The 19,957-nt window shown below is 38.9% G+C and overlaps 2 protein-coding genes across 2 annotated transcripts; one reads left to right on the top strand and one right to left on the bottom strand.

Annotated features, from left to right (window-relative positions):
• The first annotated feature begins 1,099 nt into the window (after positions 1–1,099).
• Positions 1,100–7,251, top strand: LOC133560274 (uncharacterized protein C17orf114-like). Its single transcript, XM_061912614.1, has 3 exons — positions 1,100–1,253; positions 6,419–6,514; positions 6,678–7,251. Exons 2-3 carry the CDS (start codon positions 6,430–6,432, stop codon positions 6,848–6,850), a joined length of 258 nt encoding a protein of 85 aa, XP_061768598.1. The 5' UTR covers positions 1,100–1,253; positions 6,419–6,429; the 3' UTR covers positions 6,851–7,251.
• Positions 7,181–19,890, bottom strand: mettl3 (methyltransferase like 3). The gene is made up of 11 exons (XM_061912611.1): positions 19,674–19,890; positions 19,343–19,530; positions 17,472–17,927; positions 17,241–17,416; positions 16,940–17,153; positions 12,795–12,982; positions 12,686–12,724; positions 12,501–12,609; positions 12,364–12,429; positions 12,181–12,293; positions 7,181–8,387 (listed from the first exon to the last, which is right to left on the bottom strand). The coding sequence occupies exons 1-11, from the start codon at positions 19,774–19,776 to the stop codon at positions 8,261–8,263; spliced, it is 1,779 nt and encodes a 592-aa protein (XP_061768595.1). The 5' UTR covers positions 19,777–19,890; the 3' UTR covers positions 7,181–8,260.
• Positions 19,891–19,957: the final 67 nt, after the last annotated feature.

Genomic DNA, 19,957 nt, shown 5'->3' with positions numbered 1-19,957 from the left:
ATGGTGGTTTTTCAACGATAGGAACTGGTGGACTTGCCACGATAGAGGGAAAGATGAATGCAGCAATGTACAGAGACATCCTGAATGAAAATAAACGCTTCCCATCCAACCTGATGGAGCTTGAGAGTGATGCAAAGAGCAACGGTCAAATAAGTGTGTCAAGCTTTTGTCATCGTATTCAAAAAGACTCGAGGCTGTAAATGCTGCCAGAGGTGCATCAACGAAGTAATGAGCGAAGGATGTGAATACCTATTTTATTTTAATACATTTGCAAAATAATAATAATAACAAAAGTTTTCACATTGTCACTACAAGGTATTGTGTGTACAATTTCGAGGGCAAAATTAATTTATTTCATGTTGAAATAAGGCCGTAACACAAAGTGTGGAAAAAGTGAAGCGTTGTGAATACTTTCTGTATGTTTTAAGAAAAAAACAGCTTATGCCTTGTTATAGGTAATAAAGTGTAATATTATTTGTGTTATTTGTATCAACATCATGTGATGGTATCAGCGTTCTTATTTAGACTTCTTATTTGCACTTTGGACATCGCTGATGTAAATAGTTAAAACAAGTAAAAATTACATTATTGTACATATAGCACATTGTTTTAAGTAAGTTTCTGTTTAATTCTTGCTTTGCATAACTTGAAATGTCGCTGAAGTGGGTTATCAAGTAAAAGGAAAGTGGGTAAAGTCCCTGTGGGAGTCCACAGCTTATAGAGCAGCTCACTGTTAAACATAAGAGTGTTTCCTGGGAGATTTCTGAAAGCAGCTGTCTGGGTAAATTTCCATTTGCCAGTGCAGAGCAAACATGTGCATGCTGCCCAGAAGGCTTCTAAGCAGGGACAGAATAAAGACAACAATAAAGGTGAACGAATGCTGCTGATAGGCTGCATGAGAAGCACCTTTACACTTGTCTTCATTAACACAATGAAAAACTTAGAAATGATTACAAATAATCTTCATTGAGATTTTTGCTACTGCATGATTGGCGAGGAGCTATTTTGGTTTTAACATTGATGTGATGAAGGCCAAAGCTTAGCGGCCAGACAACGGGAGGGTGAGAGAAAGCAGGCGTGTCCCACACTGCAGGGATTAGCTATTTAAAGTTCACTCCCTCAACACCACAGAAGACACATTTCCACAGGACGCATCAGGACTCAAGCCCGCCTAATTCGAGAAGGAGGTGTACTACTGGTGGGTGTGACGGCTGAAGTCCTCTCTGAAAACGGTCCACTCCAATCTTTACAAGGTAGGTTTGACATATTGTTTTCATACTACATGTAAGCGTTGTATGATTATAAAAAAACACCAAATGCTCATTATTTGTATGGTAATTACATCTGCACAATGTCTAATAAGGTGAAATTGAGCCTATGTAGCCCACTCCTTTTCCTGTGTTGAAAACACAACTTGTTTTGTTAGTACAGTAAAAGACAAGGATAATAATGTTTGTATTTTGTTGATAGCTTTTATCAAATTGTGTAAAATAAGAAAAAAAAAAAAAGGCAAAATAAATCATTAAAGAAATTTTTAAATAAAAAAATCGATGAAGAAAAAAATTGGAAAAAAAGAAAACAAAAGGAGCAATAGATAATAAAAGGACAGAATATATTCTGTGTGACTTAATTTTCTGTTAATGTCTTGAAACTTTTAGTGAAGCAATGTCATGAAAACAAAACACTTTTTTCAATGAATACACTGACAGTGTCAATCAAATATACATCAGTGTGATGCACTGACAAGCCTTTGTATACATGCACTGTGTGTGTGTGTGTGTGTGTGTGTGTGTGTGTCTGTGTGTGTGTGTGTCTGTGTGTTGCGCAATTGGGTGAGAATGCAAACACACTTTTCCCTAAAAAGGACTATTGTGTCGAAGGGGCTCTGCAGAGGTTGCCCTTGTGTCCCCTTTGCTTGCTTATGTTTACAGGGGGAGGGCCACGTTTTCCTACTTGAATTTTAATGAGTGCACTCTGCATGCAAGTTGCTACACATCAGCCTCAATAAAAAACGTGTTATTGAACGAGTACAACCACATTACTCGCCCATCGCTCACATCCACACACACACTGAAAAGATCCAACCTGACTTTCCTTCTTTTTTCTTCGCTTGCTGCCGTTTGCTCCAGTCATGCTTGCCTCATTGCCCTTATCAGACCTGCAAGGATGAACAAAGTGGCTCATCTCAAAGTTCTCGGACAAAAAGTTGTCAGAGGAAAAGCACAATCGCTGTTCATTTTCACCTGACCCACTTTCTAACCCGATTAGATTAAAGGAATACTCCTTTCCCTTTCCCTCTAAAAGTACATTATAGCTTGGTTCAGTGTTGCCGGATGCTAAACCACTTCATATTTAAATTATCATAAAAAAAACAAAACATACTTATTTACTATGTAAGGCTGAGGTCACAAATAGGTGAGGCCCTTGTCTAATACAATTATTCCCTTCTACTACATACAATTTTCAGCAAAGTAAAGTCAATAATACAAAATAAGTAAACCAAAAGCAAAAACTACAATTGTGTCTCATTCAAATTCTTCAGATTTTCTGCTTCCTAAAGACCTCCTGTGTCCAAAGACTTATTACTTTAATTTGCATGAATATGGTCCAGAATAATATTGAATATCAACAATGTAACAATTCCAACAACAACAACAACAACAAAAAATACACAGACATTTAAAAAAAAGAAAAAAAAAAGATCTCATCATGGTAGTATCCATCCAATACTAAAATTACTTCTGATATCGATACTGTTGATATTTTGATGGATCCGCCCGCCTCTCGTGCACACCTTCAGAGCAGTGATTCTTAATCACTGCTGTGTACCACTAGTGGTACACAGGCTCCATCTAGTCATACGCCAAAGGATCACCTAAGTAAACTTAATATTGAATATTCAAACTGTGTGATTTTACCATCCATCTATCCATTTCTACCACATTGCCCCTGCAAAAATTATTAAAAACACTTATGAAATAAAACCTTGTTGGTTTGCATTGCCTATCTGCCACATAGAATTGCGTTGAAACGTATCATCTCTGCGGCTGTAACGGAGCATAGCTACACCGAACATGCGCTCAGTAAAATCCAGGTGTTGAAGTCATATTAACACATCTGCCCCGTTCAGGTGCAGCAGAGTGGATGAATGTCACACGCTTACATTAAAGACAAAGGGTGTAGAAAATCATGGTGTGTGTAATTAATTATTCTATAAACCTCATAATGGCTCCATACAGCCTCACCGCTCCTGGGGAGCCCCCAAACACTTTAATCATAATGTCCACTTTTCCAAACCAATCCAATGTAGGTCAATATATGCTGAGCTACTTAAACAAAACACTCTAGCTTTATGTTAGATGAAAAAAGCAATTAAGTGTAAAATGGAATAATTAGGGGTGTCAAAAATGTATTAACTTGTGATCAATTAATAAATGGTCACATAATTCATGCGTATACGCAGATTAATCCCACATTTTGAATTTACATGCCCCTTAACATTTACGTGGTTACCTGGAAGGCAGAGCCGGTTGTTATACGGCCAGTGATCAGGTCAATGCCCATATGTGAGTATGTGATGAGTGGGAAGTCACCGACTGGTGTGATCACTGGTAAATTTCACTCCAAAATAGATCCAAACTGGTCTTTAGATAAAACTGTTAGCGGATAAACATTAAAAAAATGTTCCTGGATTACATTCAGACAAAAACATTTTGTTTGTGTCCAGATATTTGAGGGTTTTTTTGTAAAATAATTTGAATTATGCAAGTGAGTGATAATCTGGGATTAATTGTGACTGGTGTGATCAATCTGATTTTCAAAAATTATCTTTTGACAGCACTAGTAATATTAGTCATTAACAATGGCTCCGGGCTGTATTTGTAAAATGATTAGTATCAGTGCCATTTCATTAAAAGTTAAAAAAAAAAAAAAATACAAAAAATAATAATATCAAATGAATATTAACATTTGCCCACTGATCTGTTTATGTATGCTTTGTATGATTCTAAATATTTTTGAACAGTTTCAGCAAAAATTGTTAAATCACTTTGTACCTTTCCTGATCAAATGCAGTGCAGAGACAAGTTTTTTTAGCATGTCGCTTAACCAGGCCACACATCACTGATTAGTATCAACATTTTTCTTGTTTAATTGTAATTTTTGGGATAAAAAACAAGCTGCAGGCTGTAAAAGGCCCCCAGGGCACACTTTGGATGGCACCGGCTGCACGTGCATCATTTCAGTCATTACTCGTTATACCTTCATCTGTCACACAATACATCCAATGGGACTCATTATCATTGTGCCACAAGGGAATACTTTGCCAGAGGCGTGTTGACACATGCACGTTCATGTCATAGGCTGCCAAAAGTGCTCTGTGTTCTTGCACCGGCATTAGTGAAGTGCTTTGTGAGGTCGGAGGAAAGCTTACCAAATGATGATGATGATGATGATGATTGGCTGCGAGGTGTTAATTCCATGCAACATTCAGCTGGTGAGTCGTCTGAGCACCCCGTCCTGCGCGACGAGTCAGCAGAGATGCATTTGACCTTGTTCTAATATTCGCGTCATGCATTTGACGCTTTGTGGAAAAAAATGGAACCTGAAATAAAGACAGTTTATTATATTTGCAAAAAAAAAAACAGATATTTGTTTTATGGTGTTTCAATTTGGATCATGTCTATGTAGTGTGACTGTGATTGTGGCTGTGCTACAGCACGCTCATACAGTGGGGCAAAAAAGTATTTAGTCAGCCACCGATTGTGCAAGTTTTCCCACTTAAAATGATGACAGAATTCTGTAATTTTTATCATAGGTACACTTCAACTGTGAGAGACAGAATGTGAAAACAAATCCAGGAATTCACATTGTAGGAATTTTAAAGAATTTATTTGTAAATTATGGTGGAAAATAAGTAATTGGTCAACCATTCAAAGCTCTCACTGATGGAAGGAGGTTTTGGCTTAAAATCTCACGATACATGGCCCCATTCATTCTTTCCTTAACACGGATCAATCGTCCATGTATCCATAATGGATACATGGATGATACAGCAGAGGATTGGGAGAATGTCATGTGGTCGGATGAAACCAAAATATTACTTTTTGGTATAAACTCAACTCGTCGTGTTTGGAGGAAGAAGAATACTGACTTGCATCCCAAGAACACCAAACCTACTGTGAAGCATGGGGGTGTAAATATCATGCTTTGGGGCTGTTTTTCTGCTAAGGGGACAGGACGATTGATCCGTGTTAAGGAAATAATGAATGGGGCCATGTATCGTGAGATTTTGAGCCAAAACCTCCTTCCATCAGTGAGAGCTACGAATGGTAGACTAAATACTTATTTTCCACCATAATTTACAAATAAATTCTTTAGAATTCCTGGATTTTTTTTTCACATTCTGTCTCTCACAGTTGAAGTGTACCTATGATGAAAATTACAGAATTCTGTCATCATTTTAAGTGGGAAAACTTGCACAATCGGTGGCTGACTGAATACTTTTTTGCCCCACTGTACCTATGGTGCTGATGGACTTCACTCTCATTCCATGAAGATTTGTGGTCGCTGGTTCCAGTCCAGGACTAGATTGAGTGGAGGACCACTGTTACACATGGTTGTTGCTGCAAACTTGTATGCCAGTGAACTCAAAAGAAAGCCAGGCAACGCCCTACCCTGCTAGGAAGAATCTAAATCAGACCTATTCAACTCGCAGCCAAGGGGTCAAATCCGGCCCTCTATGTTCACTTCAAGACTTGGGAGATTGTAGAAAATTCCTAACAACACCATAGAGTGCTCCTGTTGAAAAACTTGGACACATTGGCAGATCCTTGCATTGACATTTTAACCTAGCAAACGTGGAACACTGGAGTCCAAACCCTTTGAGTTACATAACTGAGGCATTCCTCAAGGCACCCCTTTAAAAGTCCTCTCCTTTTTGGCAGTTACACAATTGTTTTCCGAACGGGATTTTTGGAACCAGAGTGTTGCTGTAGTTTGTTCAGATCCAGTCTAAAGTAATCACTTGTGGATATTATTTAGTTGTACTAGAGGTGTTTCTCCACTTTAGGTTCTCTCATTTTCATATTTTGGGCTATTCAACTGGTGGCCCGCAAGTTAATGTCCAAAAAACAACATTTTTGCAACAGATTCTTAAACAGAATGCTGTCAGAGATGATCTTTGACTAGCTTTTTTTCAGGTCTGTAAAAACAGTAGAGCGCTCCTAAACGTTAATCAAATTTCTACTGTAGGGTCCATATCTTTCTGGAAATGCGGAACCCCAGAACAATTTAGTTGGATATCCCTGATCTAAAGGCTCAAAACAGCAATAAAAAAATTCTTATAATGTATAAGATAGCTAAGTTGTTAATTTTTACATCACGTTGCACCATTAATATTGTGTCCTTTTTTCAACAGAAGTTTTCATCATGGGCGTAAAGATGCTGCAGTGTTGTCCCTTCTACAGACATTGTAAAGAGCGATGCAAAAGCAAACCGTGCCCCCCAGCGGAAGGTTAGTGCAATTGCAGCCAGCGCCCACCCCCCCCCACCCTTAAAAAATTAAAATGGTAAAATGTTTTGAAAAATATATATTTTTAAATTAAGTTAAAAAAAACAAGTATATCCTTTAATATGTGATTAATAAAGGTGGCTAAAATGTACTTTCCTGCCTTCAGTAGCCAAAGAGGAGATGAAGCCCCGCCTGGCCTCTTCCACGTCCTGGGGCAGCGACAGCGAAGGAGTGGGCAGCCTCGGTCGGGGATCCCATGTCTACTTCTCCTCTAAAGCCAGGTTGTCTTTCCGACACCAGCTGGACAGCAATGTCAACGCGGTGGATGCCACCTACTGAGGATCACTGATAGACTCCCAAATAATTGGAGCGCTTCACAGGACATCCACGCGATGAATGTCAGCACCACCCCGAAGGAACTTTTCCTTAAAAGACATTAGACATGGAGATGAGTTTACAGATGACTACCAAGTGCATTATCTCTTTTTTTTCTTTATTTTGTTGACTAACAACGAAAGCTTTTTTCTATTTCTAAAGAGAACACACAATGCAAATAGATTATATATTTCAGATGACACTAATAATTATTGTCAAGCCTTTTCTATGCTTGTATTTAATTTTGAATAAGAATAGACTATTTTTTAAATGAAGCAAATGTGACCAATGTGGTGAAACAAAAAAATGTTTAATGTTGACTAATTTACAGCAGATAAAAGTAAAGACTAGTGTGTTCCTTCCAATTCACTCGTTTATGTCCCACACAAGATCAAAGCAAATACTTGGAATCTAGATGTGTAAAAAATAGATTACGGTCATGGACGTAGTAACCTGTGATAAGACTATCGATCATAGCTATATTGGTAGAAAGTAGGTAGAGGACAAACATACATATACGTTGAATGAAATCATTTTATATAAAAATAGACCTTTATGTAAGAACATTTCAGAATTTGATAAAAGAAAAAAGGATTCATTCATATGTGTTATGTCTTATGTGTACACTTTACATTTTAAAAGTGGACACGTGGAACAAAGTGGTAAATTTCTCGACCTTTTACCATACAGCGCAAAGTAAAAGGACATGTGCAATGACAACAAATCTTACTATATTCTATGTCTACACAAAGGTCAAGCTAAAAAAAATTATTGCTCATAGTTTAAATGCTAACCTGCTTTTGACCTGTGTAGTACAAAATAATTATTCATCCGGACTTTTAAACAAATTTTTCAAGATCACACATTTGCGCTGTGTCTCGATTTGTAACACATACCATATAATCATTATCTTGGCCTCCCCTTGCTACTAACTCGAGTGGCTGCAATTCACAATTAATTCAAACTGTTGTGCAACAACTGTACTTGCTTTGGATCTACAGTACTTATGTAGTTAACACAGTAGACTTATTGAAGTGTACTGATTTACCGTAAGTATTTGATTTGGGACACAGCTTTGAAAACAAAAAGTAACGCAGCTTGTGACACGTTCAGTCTCGTTCTTCTTCAAACGACAGAGTAATAGCAGTCAAATGTTAAAAAAGACAACTTGTGAAATTCATCAACGGTTTAAATATGTGGACCTTGGAGGAAAAGTTAAAAATGTTTGACTTGCCAACATTGGCTTACCGCTACTGTACAGTCTATCCATCCATTAATTTTCTACCACTTGCCCCTCTCTGGGTCGCGACAAAACTGGAGCCTATCCCAGCTGAACTCTGGTATCATTTAAAAAAAAAAAAAAAAAAAAAAAGATCAATTATGTGGTGTCTGCATATTTTTGGGTTTGGAGATGACGCCGTCTGGGTAGCGGTCCTTGAAGCGGGCCACCACCTCCGGATCCAGGAGATGAATGCCATCTAGCTGGTTGCCGAGTGTAACCCTGGAGAAGAAGGTGAGGTAAATAGAAGGATATAAGACGCTGATATCCACACTTTTAGAGCATACTTTTACTCTGCCATTTAAGCCGCACCTGGGCCCACTTTACACCTAAAGTCCACCACGTTTACCCTCCTTTGTACAATTGAAAGTAGTGGCATAGGGTTCGGTACGTTGCTGTTCAATGTATCGGAGTCAGAGAATGATTGTAATTCGATTGCTTCTGGTAGCTTATTAATGATAACCGGCACAATGAAATAGAAAGTCTCAAAATCGTCATAAGGACTTTAGGACATAATTTATATTCATGCAATCACTCCTCACGCAAGTACATAAAGAGAGCCGCTATCTTGCAATAAACAGTTTCTAAATAAGATTGGGAATTATCCATATTGTCTGAGAAGTTAAAATAATCAAAGTGATGGAACAAATAAATGAATGGTAGTGCAAAAACTCAGTGTGAGCGCAGGCCAGTAGAGTGTGGGGGAATCGAACCCAAGTGTAGCACAATGCAAATGGTCTAGCATGAGTATGTTGTAAGAGAGCTTGAGTTTGCGTTTAAAGTAGGGACGCACTGATCAATTGGTTACCGATCACTAAAGGCCGATTTTCGTGAAAAAGTCTGTTGCAGATTCATACATTTTAGTGCTGATCAAAAACGCAGATCCCCTCTGGCTGACACAATTTTAGTCCTTCGGCTGACGAGCAGCTAGCAGCTAATTAACCTTAAAGTGTGGAGCTGCTCCGACAAATATTATTAATAATCACCGTCATTACGTCAAATAGACTGAATTTCTTAGCATCTTAAGTATCTTTATCAAGTGGCAAGCATGTTACACACCAAGAGCAAGCCAGAAGTAGGCAGGGTAAAAACTAAGCAAACTACTAAGTTAGTTCTAAACAACACACTAACATAGTTATAGTAAAGTCAAAAACGTGTAGATTTTACAGCAGAAAATAAGCAGATATCAACAGGAAATAACAAGTAGATTAATAGGAGTCAAGGGAAACAATAATTGTACGAATACTGTCAGTGTTGTCGCAGCCGGTACACGACACAAAACAGGAGGGCGGATGGCTTCATTATTTGGTGGTGTCAATTAGGGTCAGGATTTCCACTTTCGATTCTGCTTAACGATTCAGTTCTTTATCGGCTCTCTTATCGATTCTCATTTTAATAAAACGAAAACAAACAAGTTGATTAACGCTACCTTTGTTTAGTTTAGTTTTACCATGAATTGATAAACGTGGACCCAGACTTAAACAAGTTGAAAAACTAATTCGGGTGCTACTATTTAGTGGTCAATTGTACGGAATATGTACTGTACTGTGCAATCTACTAACAAAAGTTTCAATCAATCAATCAATTTAGAATAAACATGAATGTACAAACTCAACAGTGAGGTCTTTAAAATAAGTAATTATGGGCCTGCTGCGATGCAAGCACCCATTCACATGCTGCAAAGCATAGCAAGCAGCCCATATAATTATTGCTCAGACTTAAACTTTTATTGTAGTTTTTACATCCTAAACTCTCCCGTTTAGTATGGCGCAAACCGGCGAACAAAACCCTACATATCTTACTGTATATCACCGAAGGTCTCAATGGTGGCTACGCCTGAACGTTTTTGGAACATTTCGTGTTACCACGGCAAAGCATTCAGGAAAAATAATTCTACAAGCTCAATGAATAGGTACACTGACTTTACAATGGGGCTTTTCTCACGAAACCGCAAATTTCAGCAAACTAACCTTTTATTGTCGCTCAGCCATATTTTCACAAAGCTTGGTGCTTAATATAGAATTTGTTCATACACTTGTCAAATGGCCTCCTCCAGCTGTAGCCAATTAGATGACCTGCTTTGAAGTTAAGTTACAGTCCCTGCCCTCAAGTGTTTTTCAGTCTGGTATCTGTACAGTGGTGTAACAATAGGTTCAATGGACGGACATTATGGCCCCTTAAAAAAATTATGTTTTTTGATATTCGGTGCTGTTGTTAGCATATGTAAGCATACTTGTAAGAACATTAGCATGCTAAAAAATTTTGTCAGCTTTTTAGCTAATTGTGTATGTTCTAACCTAAAAAATCATGAATTTTAATACATCTTAGAAGTGTGCTAACGTCTGACTTAAGTAGCTATGATAATTAGTGACAACAGGTGTGAGGCTGAGGACAGGGATGTGACATGACAGGTGAAAACTAATGAGTTGGCATGGAGACGAAAACAAACCAGGAAGTGCTAAGACGGAACTAAATGTCCAAAAAACTAAACATAACCTGACCAAAACCAAAACATAAACTTACAGGCGTGACACTAGTTACTTTATTCCAAAAGTAACTAAGTTACTAACACCAAAAAGATAGATAATATTTTTTATTACATAAAATAATTACTTTTAGAAGAAAATACGAATTGACCACTCAAAAGTAAAACTATGATATGACAAGTAATAAATATCCCCTCAACTCCCCCCAAAATGGATTAACTCGCTGGAATAAAAAAGACAATATAACATACATCCATAAACATGGACGCATGTGAAAAAGCGCAATGTATTTATCTGTACAGTAATCTATTTATTTATATCTACACCTAATTGCTTTTTTTTATCCTGCACTGCCAAGAGCTAATGCAATGAAATGTCGTTCTTATTTTGTACTGTGAAGTTCAAATTTGAATGACAATAAAAAGGAAGTCTAAGTCTAAGTCTAAATACAAGCAAGTCAAGTCCAATAAAGTGTGACTTGTGCAATTCGGCAAAACCATTATTTTGCAGAATAGTAGGAATATCTGCTTTTATAGGGCGGATATGTAATATTTCTGACTAATTACCATGTCTCCATTGTGTACAACAATTCTCAGACAAGGAGGAGGTGCAGCCTGCCAGTCAGACGCTGTTCCGTCACGATTCGCGTTATAATGATCATTTTCATGTTTACACTTAATAATAGCAGCTTTTTTGATTAGGTGTTAAAAAGTGCCAGGCAGTGTTAGTTAGCTACCTGCAGTAAATTGCCGCCATCGCAGCTGGCGGTGATACAATTCCGTCTCGAAACGGATCGAAAACGCGTCATTCATTCAATGTTTTCACATGTTGTTTGTAGTAATGTTTCCGCCAGTATTTACTCTTTTTGATAAAATATCCATTTTGCGAGTATTGCCTAGTTGCCCTGTTGTCTTCCTTTCTCGTAAATAACTCTCCAGCTTTTGTGCCGCTTTTGCGTGTGACGTCACCACTGACAACGATAATGTAATTGTTAACAAAACTGGCAAATGACTCACAAGAATCGAAACACGGGAAGTTGTTTCCAAAAAAGAACCCTGTTTCCAAATACTATCCTTAGTGTCAAAATCAAGGGTGGTATTAGTATATGATCGATAATATAATGAGTAGGTTAATATCTGTAGTTTGTATTTTTTGTTGTTTTTGTTAATTATTTTTTATCTCTGGGAAAAATTAATTGGACAAAAGATGACTCTGAGAACAAAAACTCAATTGATTTAAAAGAGTAGCACATAGTAGCTTTTGCTTTTGTTTGGTTCTTGTACTTTTGAATTTGTTTTGCTCAAACAATTTGATGTAATACAAGAGAATGAGAAACTCCTTTAAATACGATGCTGATATTGTTGCACTGCCAATAGCATTTGCCATAAATAAATATAATTTACAATTCATACATGTTATCGGTGTCGGAATAGGTATCGGCCAATCTCACTCATGGGTGATCAAATATCGCAATCAGCAGCATAAAACCCGGGTAAAAACGTCTCTAGTTTGAAGCTTAAGAAAGGTACCAATTGGGCTGGACGTTGTGTGGCCGACCAAACAGCTCGATCTTCCGGGTTCCTGGTGAGAGTCTTTCTATCATGCCGTAGATCTCATCTGGTTTGTGACTGGTCGAACGCACCTGACGGGTGTAGGGGCAAGTTATGGAGCAGCGCTCTCAGGCAGTGGAGAGAGTCATATGACCTCATTACCTCTGCAACGATGACATCACAATCCAGACCTCTGTTGAATCCCTGAGGGTTTCCTTTGACACCCACCTGAACACAAAGGCAGTTTCTCAACATTTACCCTTTTTTATTTTAGGTAGCATGTGAAAATGCCAACACACCAGACAGTGTTCCTTCCCATGGTTCAACCAATGGCCTGTTCTCCCAGTGCGGATGATCCTCTGAAGCTGGTTTGTTTTCACCCAGATAATTTCATCAACATGTTCATAACTGAGGGAGCAACATTGGACATCAAAATGTGTGTTAGTAACAGGTGTCCTGATTAAAATAAGATGGAAGGACTTACCCCCACAGACTGAGACACTCCCGCCCCAACTCCATGGCCCTGAAAAAAAGATATAAAGAAAGTAAATTAAATCCTTTTTTTGAGAAACGGTTTGTGTTGCTCAGGCTACCGGTTTGTGACCCAGAGGAAGAGAAATCCGTCGTCCTGCAGAATGGGAATGTTGAGTTTCCTCATTTCGTCGTCAGTCAGCGTTCCATAGGGCAGCTCCATGTGGATGTCCCAGGGCGGGTCGGCCATCACCACGGCAAACTTTCCCAGAATGGACACGTCCAAGTAGCGGATGTCACAGCAGATCCACTGTCAATCACAAAACCAACATGTCACAACATGACAGTGTCACTCCTCTATCTTATTTTAATGATATTTTCGATATGGCGCCAGATCACCATAAAAGTACTTAAAGGATAGATACACAGTACAGGCCAAATGTTTGGACACATCTTCTCATTAATCAATCAATTAATCAATCAATCAATCAATCAATCAATGTTTATTTATTAAATGTGTTTTCTTTATTTTCATGACTATTTACTTTGTAGATTGTCACTGAAGGCCTAAAAACTATGAATGAACACATGTGGAGTTATGTACTTAACAGAAAAAGGTGAAATAATTGAAAACATGTTTTGTATTCTAGTTTCATCAAAATAGCCACGTTTACTCTAAATAAGTTTTTGCAAACTCTTGGAATCCTCTCAATGAGCTTCAAGAAATGGTTTTCACTTCATAGTGTGCTTAAAGCTCATCGAGAGAATGCCAAGAGTGTGCAAAGGCCACAGGTGTCCTGATGAAAAGAAGATGGAAGGACTTACCCCCACAGACTGAGACACTCCCGCCAAGAGTATGCAAAGCAGTAATCAGAGCAAAGGGTAGATATTTTGAACAAACTACAATATAAAATATGTTTTCAGTTATTTCACCTTTTTTGTTAAGTACATAACTCCACATGTGTTCATTCATAGTTTTGATGCCTTCAGTGGCAATTTACAATATAAATAGTCATGAAAATAAAGAAAACGCATTGAATGAGGAGAAGGTATGTCCAAACTTTTGGCCTGTACTGTACATTATATAGAGCAAGCATTTCCATTGTTCTTTAATTAAAACAACTAAACAACAATATTACATTAACATGACACGATGTCACTTCTGTCAATAGATGGCTTACAATTTATCATCAGCTCTTCTTATTGCATGCAGCAGAGCTATCGCATAAATTAAATGAATATTTTTTTTTACATTGTGGAAATATTTTGGAGTATTTGTTTCGCTTTCACATATGTAATTTTGTGAAATGTCACTCTAATGTGGTAGAGCTACTGCAATTAGAGATCAACAGATAGGTTTTTTTGGGTCAATACCGATTATTAGTAGTGCATGAGGCCAATAAACTATATTTGCATTAATTTGCAGTTACATTTAGGTAAACATGAATAACACTATATGTCAGTAAACAGCTGGACAAGACTATAAGTTGTGTTTTTAACATTATTTTTGAGGAAACGCCACACCAGAAACTATATTTAATGTGGCGCTAATTTGTGTTAATTTAGCACCAAACAACATCAGGGGATATCACAAACACCTTTATTACGTGTCTGCGGGTTCTGTGGGTCAGAGGACCGCCAACATTTGCATTTCAAAATAGGGAGGAACTCTCCTGGCAAACTTGGTAAAAATATGGGATTTCCGTACATTACAAGAACTCGCCATCCAGTCAGTTTTATAGCTGTTAATGGATTTCCTTGTAAGAAAATCTAAATTATTGCAATCATTTCAATAAAAATCGATTCTAGGCTCCGGCACATTGCCAGTAGTTGAGATATTCTTTAAGCCGGCCTAACGTAATTTCTTCCTGGGTGATACAGAAAGTATAAGAATGCCGTCTCATCTTCTTTACTTATACAATAAGTATGCCATTTATTTTGCTGTGGACAGAGGCTTGTTTGTTGTAACAACAAAACAAACACAACAAAACCAGTAAGACGCCAGAAAAGAAAGACAAAACCTTTCAAAACTATTTTGAAAGGCAATCAGAAGAGATACATGGTGTAAAAGCGACCAACATTTCAGGAGGAAAAGAAAGTGAGGGGACAAAGCTGCGTAAGCGATGCAGAGAAAAAAAAAAGTCAACTTTTCTCATGCAGGCACCAGGGAAATGAGCTGGTGCTTGACCAGTGTTTATAATTACCTACTTGACGTTTTTTTTAATACTAAAAACTGGTACCATATGTGTAAATATTGTATCTGCTGATGTAGATCTGTTGTAGTTGTAAAAGAAAAACAATAAAAAGAAGATACGAATATACGTCGAAATGCCAAATATCAGCGCCAATATTCGGCCCACATAATTATTGTTCAATTTCTAATTCCAATATATTCGACTATAGTGTGCCCACATGCATATGTGCAAGTGTATTTTATGTATGTGTGTATATGTATTCATATGCATGCAGATATGCATCTGTGTGGATACATATACATATACATAGATACATCTGTCATCTCTATCTTTTTTTTTTTTTTTACTATTTATACTACCATATTGTATATGCACCTTAGGAGGAGCTGCTCCAATTTTGTTGTTCTTTGAACCTGTTCATTGCAATAATGACAATAAAACTCTATTCTATTCTATTCTATTTTTTAGCAGTGTATCGCTTAGCAGACCAATTTTTGTCAACACACACCAGCAAACACACAAATAAAATTTAACTGTAGAGGAGTGATCACATTACAGTCGCTACGCTGCACATGCAGTGAACCTATAGAAAACCTTCCAATTACCATTTATATCATCTGCATTCAGTATAATTTGCGGAGGAGCAATCACATTAAGGGCTCTATTCTCTTATGTGTTTATTAGCGAAAAAAACTGCTTAACTACACATATTCTGGTTGTCCAGCATTCTCCCCCTTGACTTAAGTCTGTCACAGTGTGTTTTCATTCAAGATGTGCACTCTGGGTGAAGCGACCCTTAAATGTGGGCGTCCCGCGTATTTTTCCATCAGCTTAGGTACTTTTGTTCTTAGATGCCCCTGAGGCTGAAATAAGTCCAGCACCCTAGGAAGGTAAAACATTATATTGCACTGGAAGTTTGGATGCAGTAATAAACGTAATATCTATTCTGATCGCTTCAATTGAGACACCTACAAACATCCATTGAGATGAGGATAAAAGGACCATAATGCAACTCTGTATTGACAATAAAAAATTTAAATGCACATCATTTTGTGAGTGGAACCACAGTGGTAAAGGACTGCGCAAATATCGGTCGTGTTTGAACATCCTGGTACTTACTGAGGTTCAAGGCATCTGGACTGTGAACTTTGAACTACATTACTATTCAATAGAAAATAGTATACAGCGTCTATTGATTGATTCCATTGATTTGTTTGACAGTTAATATTAAACTGTCAGCAGTCACTTCCCGAATTGCACAAACAAACACGCACACATACGAGACACACATGCTGTCCATGCAAGCCGCTCTGACGTGTCATGGCTTCAAACATTTGTACTAAACAGAACTCTTAAAATCACATAGAACATTTGATTGGTTATAATAACAGGTGAAACAATGTTTAATCTACAGATTAATATTTATATCCAGCCAGGAAGAATATGCTGTTGTAGTGTGCATTCACACGATACATCACCATGGCGAGTGCGACACAAGTATATAAAAAAGCTCTGGCTGGATTGATAAGGCCTTTTCAAATGTTAAGTGTTATCTTTTTGGTGGATTTCAAAAACATACACAAGTTGTAGTAAAATTCCATGCTCCACAGTTTTCACACAACCAAGAAAAAAGCTATCATGGTAAGGTCCAAATAATTAGCAATGAGCCCGCTTTCATTCAGGACTTACACACTTTTGACCCACTGACTGGCCGGATGGGAGGAATACAAATAAGAGAATCCTGGTTTTGACTGTGGATTATTTTGGAGTCGTTCTAAAGTTATTATATTATGCAAGTTTGAGAAATGTCAATGTGGTGGAGCAATCGCGATACACTCGTCTACACTGCGAAAGTACACAAGTTCACCTAACTCCACACCTCACACAAAAACCCACTGTGCATGTGTCATACTCCAAACGCTATTGTCGAAAAGCCATCAGAAGCCAATGTGCAACGCTTCACGCATGCAAGTGTTTGTAGTGTTGATCGTCAAACCCCAACCTGCCCCAAAGCTGCACGCTTATGGGAGACATCTTCACCTAAAAGACACAGTCTGTTCGGTCGTGCTCACCTGAGAGGGAAAGAGTTTGCCAACGTTGCTGTCAGCGTCCTCATTGTGCAGGCCGAGCTCCACGGCCCCTGCCTGGGGTCCCGCCAGGCCACACTCAGCTTCTGGGGGACTGTCGATCTCGTAGTGGACGTACTTGCAGGTGTCCATGTGGAAGCAGGTGTTGAGGAAAGAGCAGTCGCCGAGGCTCTCATCCGTGTGCTTGTTGATGATGCGACTAGGATTTTTTAAAAAAAAGGTCAACGTAATTAGCATATTTTCTATTAATGTAAAGCCCAAACGATAATAATAACAAATTGCTGACCGGAAGTGTAGCTTGGTGCACGGTTGAGGAGTGTCTCCCGAGCGCATGCACTCCTCTTTGGTGCCGTGGTCACAAAACTCCTGCACTTGAGCGCGGCCTCGAGAGCGAAACTTCTCTACAATGGATTGCTCTTTCGCCGTGCTGGTATTGAGTAGCTCTAGGATCTCTCTGCTCACCTGCAAAAACACAACCATCAGTTGAGTGTCATCAGCAACCGTGTTTGCCTCCAACCTTCTTGCTCTGCTGCTCTTTGGTGGACTGCTGGTTCAGGAGGCTCTCTATTTCCATGTCCATGTGTGATGATTGGCTTTTGCTGCCTCTTCCCTTTTTGTCAGCGCCGCTGCCCAATGCCGACGGTGCCGGCTGCTGTGAGGATGATGCAGGCATCATGGAGGCCTTAGCCAAGCGCGGAGGAGACGCAGAAGCCTGTGACGAGGGCAAGAAGCTTGAAGTTCTTGTGTGCTGGCACTGCTCTTTAGCTTTTCTCTTGACTCCTTGACTCCGCTGGGCACCACCGACAGAACCGATCATAGCCCAAAGCTTTGTGTGGTCCACCGCAATGACGACTGTGGAGGAGGATACCGCAGAAGACGAGGATAAAGTTGGCTGCCGGACTTCAATAAGCTCCTGAGCAGAGAACTTCATCAAGAGACTCTTGATGCATCTGTGACTGATATCTGTCTCCGACTAGAATGAGACAGAAAGATCAAATACAGGACTGTCTCAGAAAAATAGATTATTGTGATAAAGTCCTTTATTTTCTGTAATGCAACTAAAAACATGAAAATGTCATAAATTCTGGATTCATTACACATCAACTGAAATATTGCAAGCCTTTTATTATTTTAATATTGCTGATTATGGCATACAACTTAAGAAAACTCAAAAATCATATCTCAAAAATGTTTAATATTTCCTCAAACAAGTAAAAAAAAATTTATAACAGCAAAACAAAATCTAACATTTGAAAATGTCAATTAATGCACTCAGTACTTGGTTGGGAATCCTTTTGCACGGATTACTGCATCAATGCGGCGTGGCATGGAGGCAATCGGCCTGTGGCATTGCTGAGGTGTTATGGATGCCCAGGATGCTTCAAAAGCGGCCTTTAGCTCATTTGCATTATTGGGCCTGGTGTCTTTCAGCTTCTTCTTCACAATAACCCCCAAATTCTCTATGAAGTTCAGGTCAGGGGAGTTGGCAGGCCAATGGAGGACAGTAATGCCATGGTCCGTACACCAGTTGCTGGTGGTTTTGGCACTGTGAACAGGTGCCAGATCATGCTGGAAAATGAAATAATCTCCATAGAGCTTTTCAACAGATACAGCTTCAATAGCCGTACTCCTATGGCCAAGCCACTCCTGAACTCTATACAACGGAAGTTCCCTGAGTCAGCAATGGTTTGGGGAGCCATGTCAGCTGCTGGTTTTGGTCCACTGTGTTTCATCAAGCCCAGAGTCAATGCAGCTGTGTACATGCTTCCATCTGTTGTAAAGCTCTATGGAGATGATTTAATTTTCCAGCATGATTTGGCACCTGCTCACAGTGCCAAAACCAGCAGTAACTAGTGTACTGACCATGGCATTACTGTCCTTGATAGATAATTTGTGGGGTATTGTGAAGAAGAAGCTGAAAGACACCAGACCCAATAATGCAAATGAGCTGAAGGCCGCTATTGAAGCATCCTGGGCATCCATAACACCTCAGCAATGCCACAGGCCGATTGCCTCCATACCACGCCGCATTGATGCAGTAATCCGTGCAAAAGGATACCCAACCAAGTACTGACTGCATTAATTGACATTCTCAAATGTTTGATTTTGTTTTTCTGTTTTTTTTCCTTGGTCTGAGGAAATATTCTAATTTTTTGAGATAGGATTTTTGAGTTTTCTTAAGCTGTATGCCATAATCAGCAATATTAAATCAATAAAAGGCTTGCAATGTTTCAGTTGATGTGTAATGAATATAGAATGTATGGCATTTTCATGTTTTTAGTTGCATTACGGAAAATAAAGAACTTTATCACAATATTCAAATTTTCTGAGACAGTCCTGTACATGCGAGGAGGACATTTGTGATGGCGTTTAGATGAGAGGACTCACGCAATTTAGCTCATTTGTGATAGTGAGGGAGTCTTTGGGCAGGGAAAGACTCAGATCAGACAAATATCCCAACATTCTTTTCTCTAATTCAGGGTCAGGTGGTTTCTCCTTCTCCTCCTGTGTGCATGGAGCTGATGGAGCTGGACTTTCGCTTCTGGCTGTGGGACCATCTGCACTTCCGCTTACCTCTGATTGAGAAGAACCAAAATATAAAATCTGTGCTAGAATCATCATTCAGTTTCCTACTAACTAGTACATCGGTGGTAGGAACTAGTACAACATCGATTCCTCGATGCTACAAACAAAACGGAGCAGTCCGTCTTTAACGTACCGGCGGACAATTGTGATGGGTCTTTCCGCCGCCTTTGGAGCCTTTCTCGTAAAGAGTCCAACTGCTTCTTGTGCGCCTGGATATTGCTCCATGTGTCCGACATTACAAACTGTACAGGGAACACACAGTTGTTGTGTTACTGTACGGCAATACTGTAGGAATAACACTCTCCTGGCGAATGGAGCGCACAACAAAATGTTGTCCGTGGAGCAAAAACGAAAATGTGGTTAAAACGTTCCGGATTACATTTGATGTTTTAAACCACACTTGTGTTAGTACAACTA

Source organism: Nerophis ophidion, linkage group LG10 (assembly GCF_033978795.1).
Source record: "Nerophis ophidion isolate RoL-2023_Sa linkage group LG10, RoL_Noph_v1.0, whole genome shotgun sequence".
Classification (NCBI taxonomy): Eukaryota; Metazoa; Chordata; class Actinopteri; order Syngnathiformes; family Syngnathidae; genus Nerophis; species Nerophis ophidion.
Note: the sequence above shows the minus strand (reverse complement) of the source record. Positions and strands in the feature narration are given on the sequence as shown.

Coding starts and splice junctions, on each gene's coding strand:
- LOC133560274 (XM_061912614.1), top strand. CDS start 6,430: ATGGGCGTAAAGATGCTGCAGTGTTGTCCCTTCTACAGACATTGTAAA. Junction 6,515..6,677: donor ACCGTGCCCCCCAGCGGAAG/GTTAGTGCAATT, acceptor TCCTGCCTTCAG/TAGCCAAAGAGGAGATGAAG.
- mettl3 (XM_061912611.1), bottom strand. CDS start 19,776: ATGTCGGACACATGGAGCAATATCCAGGCGCACAAGAAGCAGTTGGAC. Junction 17,928..19,342: donor TCACAAATGAGCTAAATTGC/GTGAGTCCTCTC, acceptor GTCTCATTCTAG/TCGGAGACAGATATCAGTCA. Junction 8,388..12,180: donor CACAACGTCCAGCCCAATTG/GTACCTTTCTTA, acceptor CTTCTTCTCCAG/GGTTACACTCGGCAACCAGC.